The 14,342-nt window shown below is 37.7% G+C and overlaps 1 protein-coding gene across 5 annotated transcripts in view; it reads left to right on the top strand.

The window, feature by feature from the left end:
* Positions 1 to 14,047, top strand: part of Akap6 (A-kinase anchoring protein 6) — a 499,805-nt gene extending 485,758 nt beyond the window's left edge. For 4 of the 5 annotated variants that reach the window (XM_021724690.3, XM_040275774.2, XM_040275773.2 and 1 more), the window contains 2 exons: positions 2,392 to 5,806; positions 10,767 to 14,047. In XM_021724690.3, the coding sequence (XP_021580365.2) occupies positions 2,392 to 5,763 (3,372 nt within the window). In that variant the 3' untranslated portion in view covers positions 5,764 to 5,806; positions 10,767 to 14,047. Of the gene's footprint in view, positions 1 to 2,391; positions 5,807 to 7,223 lie in introns of all 5 variants that reach the window. The other variant, XM_078050236.1, reaches the window with a different exon arrangement.
* Positions 14,048 to 14,342: the final 295 nt, after the last annotated feature.

Below are 14,342 nucleotides of genomic sequence, written 5' to 3'. Positions count from 1 at the left end.
AGATTTGTTCCTTCAGGTGCTGCTATACGTTTTGTACTTTCTTAGGCTTGAATTTCTAAAGCCATAAAGGCAGCATTTGAATGTGACTGTGTCATGGAACACCAGTCTGAGTTGCAGGCAACACTTAGGTTCTACTCCCAACACATCTGGATGGCATGATCCCTGTATATCTACATGAGCCCTAAGATTTGGGACCCTCATGAAAATCTTTGCTGCTAAACTTTAAAGTCAACTGAGAGTTACAAAGAGAGCTCCTTTGAAAGACTAGTTCAATTATTTATTAGCTCTATCAGAGTACAGTGTCAGCTAAGGTATTTGAAATTAATATACTATTTGATTAGACTGATTGATTGTTCCTACAACTGAAGATTTTAACATTCATTAGCCATGCAAACTGGTCATTAGTACTTCCCTTTATCATCAAGCAAAGAATAAACAGGAATTCTAATAAAAATTTATCACAGTGAATGTACTCCACATGTAAGTGACTATGATGACTGCCAGTGTACTAGATTAACTGCTGTAACACTGGCAGCAGGAAACATTTCTGTTCGAAATTTTTTAAATATCCCTTATAATGTTTACTTTGTAACTGGACTCCTTTAAATTTAAGCGTGCTATACAGACAATCTCCTACATATCCAGTATAATAAAGTGCTAATAGGTATTTATACTTAATGTGTTTGTGTGGTATCCTCCAACAGTTTCAGGAAGGGTTAAGGGCTTAGGAAAATTCTGCTAATGTGCTGCAGGTGAAGCTTTCTTCCCAGTAACTGAGAAATAAAAGCATCATGGCCTATTTTTTAATCAGACAGTTAAAATAATTCTGACTGGTAATGCAAAAATGGTCTGTTACAGGCATGACACCTCTCTCTATTATGCATGAATTCTTTGTGGTTTTAATAACAAATTGGAAGGAATGGTAAGAAGCAGAGACTGAGGAGGCAGGGAGAACCCTTTATGACTGACTCAAGGCCAGTCTAGAGCAATTCAGCATTCTCCATTTATTAAGAATTTTAGCTACCTAATGTTGACTGACTCCACAATCGTTAGCTCACTTAACACTCATTTAAAAGATAGATGATCCTATGTCCATTTTACAGGGAATGAGATGTGCTCATAAAGGTTAAGTAACTTGCCCAAAATCACACTGCTGGTAAGCAGCAAAATTAGCTCTTCAACTAGTCTGCTAGTTCTAGAGCCAAGCTCATTTGCCTGGCTACCCAGCATGAGCAGAGACTAAAGTGCTAAGTTCATTTTGTGTTTTGTTCTGTGGGTGAGCCTATCAGGGCCTGTAGTACACATCTATCACCCTTCTTGGCTCTAGCATATCCAGAGAACTGGATAGCAAGTTAAGATGGTGAAGGAATCTGATCAAGATCCAGGAGCCTGTCCAGCTACTCTATCCCAGAATGCATCAAGTTCTACCTAAGAAGGGGCAAAAAACCAAGAAGTTCAAGGGAAGATCAAAATTTATCCCAAATGGGGTGACAGAGAGCAGGGTAAGGAGATCTGGGCTTCTGCATCCTTGGGAGTCAAGAAAGTCTTCAGAGGGTTATTATTCTGGGGCTGAAAATGGGCAGAAAGGGGAAAGTCTTGCCTATAAGAAATAGAGGTCAGGACTAACCATAGTGAGATCAGAACAAGGACAGAAGTGGAACCTCCGCCATAAAGACAGACTGAAGAAAGAGGGACTGTGATCAAGGAACTTCCCTAGAACACTTAGGGTTCATGGAAACGTGTGAGGAAACCAGTTATTGTTGTTCACCTTGGGTCTGATTGGGAGCAGTGCCAAGTTCTAAAGAGGCATATAGCCCTGAAAGGGAAGGAAGGGAAAGGGATGGACAGTCAAAAGCCTCAGGTCCATAAATGGACCTCTATGGTGGCTATAACTAGCTCTGTAGGCAAAAACCATGTCAAGTTGGAGAACCTAGAAATAGAGGTAAAGGGAATTTGCCATGTGTGACTGCAGGTATCCCACTATGGGCTTAGAAACTAAAATAATATGAGGGTGAATGTACCTGAGCAGATATCATAGACTGTGCTCTTTTTACTTTCATCTACCTGACAGTTTTATCTTCACTTAATCCAAGATTTAAAATGTAGAAGAATCAATAGGAAATGATTAATTCCATAAATTACAATTTGACTCTAATAATCTTAACATTTTAATATATGTTATTGCCTTCAGTGACAAATTACTATTGATAGAAAAACCTATTTCAGTAATTCGGGGATGTTATTCCAGAGAGAAGCAGAGGTGATAGTTTCGCTATCTTTCAAATCCATGCTTCAGGCAGTTTTTTGACTCTTCCAAGAGATTTCAAATGGATAAAATCTTCCTATTTATATTCCCTAATTCTTCTTTTTTCTCCCTCTCTTCCTACACAGGAGACTTTGAATGTGATTGATCCCGGCTTGATGGACCTAAACGGAATGAGTGAAGATGCTTTGGAATGGGATGAAACAGATATAAGCAACAAGTTAATTAGTTTAAATGAAGAATCAAATGACCTTGATCAAGAACCCCAATCTGTCATGCCTTCATCGAAGCTTGAAGAGACAAGTAGTGAGGACCCTGGTTATGAGGAGGAGGCAGGAGACCATGGGGGATCTCAGTATGCCTCAAATATCACTGCACCCCCCAGCCCACACATTTACCAAGTATATAGCCTCCACAATGTTGAACTCTATGATGACAGCCACATACCATTTCTAAAAAACAATCCAAAGTTTACTGGCATGACACAGCCTAGTATTTTAACTAAGAGTCTCAGTAAAGACTCTTCATTTTCATCTACCAAATCTTTGCCAGATCTTTTAGGTAGTTCCAACTTGATGAAGCCCTGCCCATGCCACAGTGGAGACATGAGCCAGAATTCTGGCAGTGAGAGTGGAATCGTCAGTGAAGGAGACACTGAAGTGACTACCAACTCTGAAATGTACTTGCTCAATGTGGGAGATAGGTCCCCAAGTAACCCTGAAACCGAACATCTGGACACAAAAGTGGGAGACACAGTTAACATGTTAAAGCAAAAATTTAAAGATGAGGAGGAATGCAATAAGCTCCCAAATAGCTCTCACTCATCCGTTTCACCAGTGAGTTGTGTAAATGGAAAAGTTGGAGACTTAAACAGTGTTACCAAACATACCCCTGATTGTTTGGGAGAAGAATTACAAGGAAAACATGATGTGTTTACATTTTATGATTACTCGTACCTCCAAGGCTCAAAACTCAAATTACCAATGATAATGAAACAGTCACAAAGTGAAAAGGCACATGTGGAAGATCCCCTTCTTCGTGGTTTTTATTTTGATAAAAAATCCTGCAAATCTAAACATCAAGCTTCAGAGTTGCAACCAGATGCACCTCCCCATGAAAGGATTTTGGCAAGTTCACCCCATGAAATGGGTCGCAATTCATATAAAAGTGGCGATATAGAGAAGACATTTACTGGCATTCAGAATGCCAAACAGCTCTCCCTTTTATCTCGTAGTTCATCTATTGAGTCCCTTTCTCCAGGGGGTGATTTATTTGGATTGGGCATCTTTAAAAATGGTAGTGACAGCCTCCAGAGAAGCACTTCTTTAGAAAGTTGGTTGACATCCTATAAAAGCAATGAAGATCTTTTTAGCTGTCACAGCTCTGGGGACCTAAGTGTGAGCAGTGGCTCAGTTGGTGAACTAAGTAAAAGGACATTAGATCTCCTGAATCGTTTGGAGAATATTCAGAGTCCCTCAGAGCAAAAGATAAAACGAAGCGTTTCTGATATCACTCTCCAGAGCAGTTCCCAAAAGATGTCCTTTGCTGGCCAGATGTCATTAGACATAGCATCTTCTATCAACGAAGACTCAGCGGCATCTCTTACAGAACTTAGTAGCAGTGATGAAGTCTCTCTTTGCTCAGAGGATATTGTGTTACACAAGAACAAGATCCCGGAATCAAATGCATCCTTCAGGAAGCGCCTGAATCATTCTGTGGCTGATGAAAGCGACGTGAATGTCAGCATGATCGTTAATGTTTCTTGTACCTCTGCTTGCACTGACGATGAAGATGACAGTGATCTCCTCTCCAGCTCTACACTCACCTTGACTGAAGAAGAACTGTGCATCAAAGATGAAGATGACTCCAGTATTGCCACAGATGATGAAATTTATGAAGAATGCAACCTGATGTCAGGGCTGGATTATATAAAGAATGAATTGCAGACCTGGATTAGGCCAAAATTTTCCTTGACAAAAGATAAGAAACGGTGCAATCTCAGTGATGATATAAAGTGCAGTAAAGATGTAAGCAGTGGTGAAACAACTAATCCCTCTGATACCCTAAACATTGAGGCCCTTCTAAATGGCTCCATAAAATGTCTCCCTGAAAATAATGGAAATGCTAAGAATTCATCTCATACACATGAGTTAGGGACAAAGGGTGAAAATAAGAAAAATATTTTCAAAGTTAGTAAAGATCCGTATGTGGCTGACATGGAAAATGGCAATATTGAAAGTACTCCAGAAAGGCAAAAGGATGAAGTGAATGGGATTTCAAAGGAACCAGAGAATCTTGGTTCAGATGGGAAAAAGTCTTCAGAAAGTGAGCACTGTAAGTGTAAAGCATTTGTGGATGGTTCAGAGGATTCAGATATTGGTAGAAAGGAATTTGTTCCCCCAAATGGCAGACACCCTCCAAAGAAATGTCCAAATCGCCACCATTTTGAAAATCAAGCTGCTGATTGCATTCCCCTTGAGAAGTCTTGCCCAGAACTGGCTTCAGAAACCAGAGTTAACGACAGACAAGACTGTGATGTACTGGAATCTTCATCTAATGATGCACCAAGTGAGGCTGGAAAATCTGCTAGTTGTTGCCTAGCACTTGAACAAAATGAAACAGAGGAAAATGCCTCTATCAGCGACAACACTTCCTGTTGCCACTGTGAGCCAGATGTTTTCCATCAGAAAGATGCTGAAGATTGTTCAGTACATGACTTTGTTAAGGAAATCATTGACATGGCTTCCACTGCCCTAAAAAGTAAATCTCAACCTGAAAACGAGGAGGCTGCTCCCACTTCATTAACTCAAATCAAGGAGAAGGTGTTAGAACATTCTCACCGGCCCATCCAGCTGAGAAAAGGGGACTTTTATTCCTACTTGTCTCTTTCATCTCATGACAGTGATTGTGGGGAGGTCACCAATTACGTAGAAGAGAAGAGCAACACTCCATTGCCACTAGATGCTATCGACTCTGGCTTAGATGACAGAGAGGACATCGAATGCTTCTTTGAGGCCTGTGTTGAGGATGACCCTGAAGGAGAGGAGCCCTATTTCTCTAGTCCTTCTCCGAATGAATCTGCAGTTCCCAGTGAAGCTGCGGTGCCAATACAAACAACAGCAAGCTGTTCTGAGTTCAGTGATGTTTCTCCCTCCGTGGCTGATGCAGACACAGTGGCTTTTTCAAGTCTTCCCCTGCAGAAAGGAGCCGACTCTGGAAAGGAAGTATGTGATTTTCCCCAAACATCCACTGGCTATGCAGAAAGCTCAGCGATTAGTCCTTCAAGGCTAGGTGGTGAAAAGGAGAGTTCAGGAAAACCAGGTGAGTCCGGAATGCCAGAACGTGATGCTGCTTCAGCCAAATCTAAAGTTCAAGACCTGTCCTTGAAGGTGAATAAGCCCAAAGACAAGACTGCATTGCATCCCAGCCCCAAGGCCCTAACCTGCAGAGAAAATCTTCTAAACTTTCATGAAGAACGACATACAAATATGCATAGATAGAATGTAGTGCCCTCCCCGAGCATGAAAATCATCTCATAGAAAGGTATGTATCAGTCCTCGTTCCATTTATATGTTTAAAATATGAGTAGGCAACAACAAATCATAAAAGAAGAAAAGGCTAGTCAGAATGACCAATCATGGCAGATATTTATCTGAATGAGGCAGTTAGGGAGAAGGAATAATTCCAACAATGAAAGTAACTGAAGAAAAAGGGGGAGAATAGTGAAGATTTGACATTTTTAGTGACATTATCTTTATTCCATCTTTCTGGCAAGAAAAATACAAAATTTGAGGAAGTAGCTGAGCAGTAGGACCTCAAAAAAAGTTATCCAAATTTCAGTTATACCCCATCATCAAAATGTATCACCCCCGACTTGGACTCCCCGTTCACAGCTGCCGCTTCCCTCCAGTGCCTGCACTTAGGCAGTGAGCAGGCTAAGGGCTGAAGCTCCTGCCTGGGGCCTCCCTCTTATGCTTCCCTCTAATGGAGCTATCATCACATTTGCTTCCCTAGTAGAAGGCTATGCTGTCACAGCTTCTAATCATGGCCGTGTCTGCGAATTCAAACAGGAGGGGACGTTGATGTTAAAGAAGAGGGTCTTATTTATCCACACACAGATTGAGAATAGGCACAGAAAGCAAATGCAGGGAGAATACGTGACAAGTTAATGGCGTCTTGATAAAAACAGAATTTTTGAATTTTGCCTGAAGGTGACAGGCTGATTTCCATCAAATTTTTTAAGAAAGTCATTCCACTCTTCATATTTAATAAGACAGCTATTGATTGATAATTCTGAGATGATGATGTATCTCTAAAAGTGACACAAAGATTCTGTTATTTCCCATTTCGAAGCCCCAAAGATGAATATGCTTTCTCAATCAAGTTTAAATAAGAAAATTTTCAAATGTGAGAGTCATATTTCACCAAAGTATGAGGTGCCTAATGCCATCTCCACCCCCTACTCCAGAAGCCTAATGCTGTAACCTAAACTCGTGCTATAGGAAATGAATTACAGAAGCAATCTACCCTAATTTGTTAACTTATTCAAATAACAGTTATTATACTTAACTATGCTAAAGATTATCTTTTTTGTGGCAGATTGTTTATTTTTTGATGAGCCTAATTACTGATTTTCTAAAAGTAATTTACATTTATTACAAATACATCTTTTAAAATGTGACAGATAAATGTTGTTCCCATAATGTATTATGAAAAAAGTTACTATTTAAAAACACATTATTTAATTTGAAAGATGAATGGCAAACATCATTATTTTTTTTTCCTGCAACACCTGTGCCCTAAGCTCATTAAAATGTGTGATTCTGTGTAGAGCTGCTAGAAATGGGGAGAGAGGGGGGAATCTATACCATATATATACCCTAAAAATAAACTCAATATGCAAAACTGAAGAAAAGCATCCTACTTACTAATATAGCTCAACTAATTTTCTGTATTTCAGACTCTATTTACAATTGGCTGCAAGTGAGAACAAAAATAGGGGAGAGAAATGTACTTTCTGCAAGTCGTGTCCACCCTATAATCACATTCTCTATCCGTATGCAGTAAAACTGACCATTAAGGGAGAGTAACTGCAATTCTATAAGCGGCTTCAAAACAAGTTCTATTAAAACCGATTGTACTGTGGGTTCTGCCAACCTTGCAGAAGGGTTGGTAGAGCCTGGCTGATTTTGTTTGTTAAATGGGGATAAAGGCTTGAAAGCAACACCACTCTGAGCATGACATCATGTGACTGTGACCCTTGAGTCACTAGTCATGCTGAGATCCGGAGCAGGAGAAACTCTGGCACTGGAGAAGCCTCTGGGACACTTTCTCCCTTTTCAATCCTCTGGGAGTTTCTTCTCTGCCTTACATAGACATAGAATTGAAATGAAATGTAAATGATGAGCTGCTCCATCTCTAGGCTTGAGGAAAGTGAATGTGCTGATGGATCTGTGTAGTCCTCACACATACGAAGCAGGAACAGATATCTGCCAGTCTGCCTACCTGCCAGTCAGCAATATTTTGTTGAGCCCCCGCAATGGCCCCTATCTTGGACACAAGCAGAAGCAGCCAAATTTTACTTCTGCAGAACTTACATCGCCCCCAAGTGACTTGTTATCAGTCTAGAGCAATTTGAATAGCTCAGTTTACTGGTCCTATTCAGGTGTTGGTGTTTTTAGTTCATGTGGACAAAACATCTGGAGGCCCGAATTTTTCCCATCATTAGCATTAGGCACTTGGATGTCAATATTCATATGTTGTTAAAGTGCTGTCAACCAGGACACATTATTTAATCTGAAAATACTGACCAGCTTTCAGAATTTAATGTGAGGAATACATAATGAAGATATTTGAGAAATATGAGGTTTCATGACTATAGGAGCTTATTTGTTGTTATTGTTCTTTCTATAAGATTCAAAAAAAGCAAGAGAAAAAGCTCTGTTTTTTAAAGCCATTTGAAAATCACCACTTTGGGTACTCTTTCTTTCTAGACTCTAAAATTAACTAAATTCAATTTGCTGGGGTTTTCTCCCCAGGTATAAATTTTGATTTAAAGTAAAAAAAAAAATAAATTCTGATGAAATGATCAGAAATAAATGGTTATAATTCCATCCAGAAGAGATATAACTTAGAATACAGTCTGTAACAGAAACACAATTTTTTTCCCAAAAATCTTTGAAAAGGTTTTTATTTACTGTGTTCTAATTAAAAACCCACTGAAACTGTTTGAGAAACTTTAACGTGATCTAACAGTGTGCATTTGCACTGATTTCCAGGCACACTGCTGTGCTTTTCACTATTTTCATTTATGTGTCATGTTTCTATAAAAATAGAGAGGTCAGTTACAGCAAATCACATCAAAGGCAAGGTAACTGGATAGATCCAGCTCTTTCTGCCTAATTTGGAGGAAAGCACATAATGTATGTCTAGAGTGCCTCCTAGGACCTGCCTAAGAGATGTACTTTGCACTAATCTTTTTGCTGTATTCTGACAGTTATTTCTTCATAATCCTCATCATAAGCCTCTGATCTTTGATGAATGGTTTAACCCTAAACTTCAGGCTGGATAAACCCTGTGGTATAAAAATTTAACTCATCGCATGCAGCCAGTATGTACTTTTTTTTTCTTTTTGGTTTGTTCTGGTGGTTTAGGGATTTTGTATGTGTACATCTGTGTATGCCTGTGTGTTTTTAATGCATGCATGTGTTTTGAAGATGAGGCAGGGAGCTGTATTTACTTACAATACGTATATTCCTTTAGCACTTTTAGTTTTATTGTCTTTTCTACTTTATTGGTCTGTAAATGTGATAGTTGGTAGCTTATAGATTTTAGATTTTAGGAAATTATTTGTAGTTATGAATACTCAGCTTATATATACAGTTAAAAATGCTGTTGCTCAGTTTTTAAAAACTGAGAAAGCTGTAAGAGCAAACATTCCTAATGTACACAGCACAGATTCTCATTCTTTTAATTGGGTTGACGCTAAGTGTTTGATATTTCCCAAAGCTGGTCAAGCAGTTTAAAAAAATGTCTTTGGGGATTGTGTATTACTTTTTCACTAGACAATATAGGTATAATCTTATCAGATTTACCTTTAAAATCGCTTTAATAAATCAAGGTTCTGCTGGATATGATTTTCAATTACCTAGAACTTCTGAATAACTAGCCCTGCCATGGTAAATAACAAAGATTTTATTTGACATAGCCTTTCTCTCTCTCTCTCTCTCTCTCTCTCTCTCTCACACACACACACACACACACACACACACACACACACACCAGATTTGTGCCTTAGCCAGTTTGGTCTGACTGTTTCCAAGTAGGCCAACTTGAAAGAATTGATTATCCAGAAAGAATTTAAATGCCAGCTTTTAGTAAGACCAGATTTGCCTCACCTAAGGATTCCCTACTCAGTAGCCAATTTCAGATGAGTCATGTCCTCAGCGTTTGAACAATGTACTGTGCTTTCTTGAGTTACTGATTATTTTACTGCACCAAATCCTGTCCCATCTGTTCCTGTCTGTTTGTCTTCCCCTGTTCCTGTTAACTTTTTATCTGTCCCCAACTTCCTGTGGCTTCAGCCAAACCACTTTTTTGTTAAAAGTTTTTCTGGTCTCATAAAAGTTGCAAGATCGTAGAAAAAAGAAGGCAAGAACAAGACAGAGAATGAGCATGTTAGTTTTAGAGGGGCAGTAAACAGCAAATATCAGACTTTAGAACTTAGTTTAAACTCAGACAAGCAAAAGCCTGCTTTATTTTAGAGCTGGTCCAAGGACCTAAAGTAGACCTAAAGTAACTGCATCCTGTTACCACCTAAACCTGGAATTTCGATGTTCCTCACATTTGATCTGTTCCAATCTGTTAGAACAAATTTGCATCAGCCATCAGATGTACAAAACTAATTGAATCGGTTTCATTTCTACAGTGCTGTTAGTATCTTAAATTAAATGTGTTATATTTGAGTTAGAAATCCTAATTTTAGCCTTTTATAGACAAGAGGCTAAAACATTTAGGATTATCACAATGTTATAAATATTTCACCTCTATATAATATTGACATTGTTCAATATCACACATAAAGTCACTGAAGGAAGGGTTAAACCCGAGAGCCCATGCTCTCAGTCTCCAAATCATTGGTAATACTTTGCTGAATCACTTAGTAACTGCTGCCTCACATTTTCATACAGATTTGAAGCAATCATGAGTATTTAAAACTGAGTTCACCTGCAAAAGAGTGGATGATCCAGAGAAAAGGTCAAACTTGAGTTTTATTTTCTTTGAAATCATGTCATTTTTCAAAAACAAATGCATTTCTCACATCTATATCAAAGTGTTTTTTTATAAGTAATGTGAACCTTGGGCTATTAAAATCATTATTTTATTTCAGAGCATTATCGGGTAGTCCCCAAATGGCAACCTTCAGTGATTCCTCAAAGGGCTTTGTTTTGCAAATGAAAAACATTTCTGAAACCTTCTCTTGTCACTTTCTTCTTTCTTGTAGATAGTATGGCTGCAACTCAGGGCTGGCCTCATCCTCCCGCCTTGGGCTGATCTCTGGTTCCATCATGTTGTCACTGCCTTTTGTCACATTGACTTTCCCAAGATGAATCTTTCTTCTGAATGCAGTTTGTCCACATGAGCCTTGTGATCTGGATGTGTGCACTGGTTCTCTTTAGGTGATCGTCTGTCTTTGAAGTTCAGCAAAGCTGCTTGTTCTCCCATGGATTCCTGTCCCAAGCTACCTCTACCAACCCTCTCTCTCCAGTGAGACTTTTCTGTTTGCCTCCTTCCCTCTCTATCCACTCTTTGAAGTTCTGCAGTTCACCAAATTGATGGTCCATTAAATTCACCGTCTGGAATGACATCCCTGCCAGTACTTGACCAATTTCATGTTTCAATCTGGATTTTTTTTTTAATGATATGATGCCTATGTTTATTGAAAGAGGTTTACCCAAAACATCAACATTTGATTTGATTGTAGCATAGAGAAGAAACATTGGTCAAAATTAAGTAATTTTCAAAATTAAATAATTTTTAAAAGCACCATTCTATTTATTTCACTTTAATAATAATCTATGCAGCACTTCAAGACACAGCTATAACAGTGTTGTATATTACAAACTGGTGATACTCTACTATTCAATTATGTACAACATTTTTGTTTTTTTATGCTTCTTGAGGTGGTAATGAGAAAAAAAATGTTTTTTAAAAAAGTGTGCCTTGCTGTATTTCTTATACCATTTATTAAAAAGCTGCTTTCATGGTAAAATTATGTTAGTTTGAAAGGAGGAAATAGCAAGGTTAAGATGTGTGAATAATTTCTGTATATATGTATAACCAAGTACAAACATTGATGTATAATGACAGTATAAAATGCTTTCATGTTTGTGATGTCTAGTGATGTGGAAAATATAAGCCTTAAATCCATTAGATTGCATGGTAATTAAAATTGGCATAATAAAAATAGTTTATTGGGGGAAAAGGAAAATTAGTGATCTCTTCTACCTGTGTTCTTTACCAAATTGTTTCATCTGGTTCTGAAAAATATAACATGTAGCAGCTTCCAAAATATCCAGATTGCATAGAAGGCATAAAATTACTTGAATTACAGACTAGACATGAAACCTACACAATTTTCAAAATCTTTCTGGCCACTATAAAGATCTTGAAACAAAAAATGATGAAAGGCCAGTTCCCCTAAACCAATAAAAATGTATACTAATTTTATTTCCACATATCATTAATGGTTTAATGTTGGATTTCAAGATATCTTGTATGTCTAATTTATTTTAAATAATTCTTTCAAGTGGATTTGATAGAAAGATGGCAGAAAAGTATAGAAAATTTGACTATTATTTTTATTTAAACTATAGATTTCAGGTATATTTATTTTGTGTAAAAGAAATCAGCAGAGAAGTATTCCATTTGGTCTTTACTAATGCTTGTTAAATGCAGTTTTTAATTTATTTAATAATTCCTACTAAAGTGCCTGACACACAGTAGGTATTCAATAAAATTTTCTTAAATTGGAATATCAAATTAGGAAACATGGATGACATATCGCTTCATTTTGAGAGAACTACATTAAAACATGTACACAACTAGAAAAAGATATAATGCAATATAAAATCACACAATATATAGTCAATTTATATCATATTTCAGAAAGGGAAAAATGTTATGGGTTCATGTAGTCACAGAAATGACAATCATTCATTTAACACATAATCCATTAATACCTTTTATCTGCAAGGCACTATTCTAGATTCAGGGAATGCATCTATGAACAAACAGACTAGGCCCTGCCCTGAGGAAGCTTACCTAGGGTAGAGACAAAGTGAACATCCAGACAACATTCAGTAGTTGTCCTGGAGGTGAGGAAGAGAGCAAATAGTGAAAGAGGCACAAGTGAAGTCGTAGCAATGAGGGACACAGAGGAAGAAACAGAATAAAGAGAGAGCAGAAAGACAAGAAAATAGTGGAGCTTTATTGCAAGGATAATAGAAGAAAAGGCCTAATGGGAGGATTTAATGAAGGGTCTTCTAAAAAGTTAAATCGGAGCTTTTGTATGAAGTATGCTAGGAGGTAAGGAAACCTTGTAGATTCTTTGGATTTCACCTGATTTTATTTATAATCAGAACTTTATTAGCACTGCACCAAGAACACTACTTATTTGTAATTCTCCCACTTCAATAAATATTTGTATTTTATGTCCACTTTTAATCTTTTCCATACATAATTCTGAGTGAATCATTGTAGGCTTTTGAATAGGTAGTCATTTGTTCCAAAGGGGTGTTAGGCAGACATCTAGTTGCTATATTCAAAAGGATTACAGAGGAAAGAGATTAGAGATGATTGTCTAGTTAGGAGGCAGCTATAGTAAATAAGCTAGATTTGAGACATGATAGAGTACACAGGGATAGTGGCCTGGGATGTAGAGAAAGAACAAATCCTAGAGTCTTTGAAATACCTACGAGTATTTTGGACCTCTGTTGGAATATGGTATTATTTTACATTCTGAGAAAACCTAAATTTTTCCTGGGTAGTAACTAATGTCAAGTCTGCATCTATTGATAAAACCTTCAAAGAATGAATTGACCATGATGTTCTCTTTACATGCTCATAAAAGACCTTGAGTTGTTCAAAGTATTTACTGATCATCTGTTTAGTATTAACACCAAATTTTTAGATTGACTTTTAGGCTTATTGAACAATGCCTTTTCTGGTTGGAAGAGATGGAAGAGCCTCAATTTTACATCTTGCATAGATGCTGTCTCCCCAGTTACCCTTAAAAACAGCCACACAAATTCTGCCTGTATATCTTCCAGGGACAGTGGTTTGTTATCTGTTAAGGCAAACTGTTTTAGGGATGGGTATGTCTCTTTGTTAGAATGTTCTTTCTTTGGTTGCTAAAGTGTGTACATTCCCCCCTGCCCTGTCTTTAATTTTGCTTACTGGTCCTGGGGCAACTTAGAGTATCTGCTCCCTATTTCTCATGGCAACCCTGACCATAATTGAGGCCAGTTACTCATTCTCTCCCAACCACTATTCCTCCAACTGCCCTTCATATGTCATGATTTTCAGATTTATTTCAACCTGACTGAATGTTAACAGAATCCTTGAAATCAAGGAACTGTCTTCATCATCATACATGTAAAAACTATCTGAACATTTAAGTGCTAAGTTTTCTCTAAAAATATATTCAAGATATATGTTTATTCTATTATTGTAAATTTCAATAAATAAACAAATAAATAAGTGAATAAATAAGAATTTCCTTCAGTGGCCCAGTCCAGTGCTGGAATCATCTTGAATCTTTTCTTTACATTGAACAAACACAACCTGTATCCATATAAAACAGGGTCCCTGGATCCATATAAAACAGGGTCCTCTTCCACTTATTCATCCATTTAGTCATTCAGTCATTCAACCCACACGCTTCAAATGGCTACTTTTATGAGGCACTGTGTTTGGCAGCAGGTACACAAAGGTAACTAACACATGGTCTCCATCTCCAAAGGGTTTACAGACTTTCTTTTGAAAGAGCCTTTCATATCCTTGAGTGAAATGATTATGA

Source organism: Ictidomys tridecemlineatus, chromosome 5 (genome assembly GCF_052094955.1).
Source record: "Ictidomys tridecemlineatus isolate mIctTri1 chromosome 5, mIctTri1.hap1, whole genome shotgun sequence".
NCBI classification, from domain to species: Eukaryota; Metazoa; Chordata; class Mammalia; order Rodentia; family Sciuridae; genus Ictidomys; species Ictidomys tridecemlineatus.
Note: the sequence above shows the minus strand (reverse complement) of the source record. Positions and strands in the feature narration are given on the sequence as shown.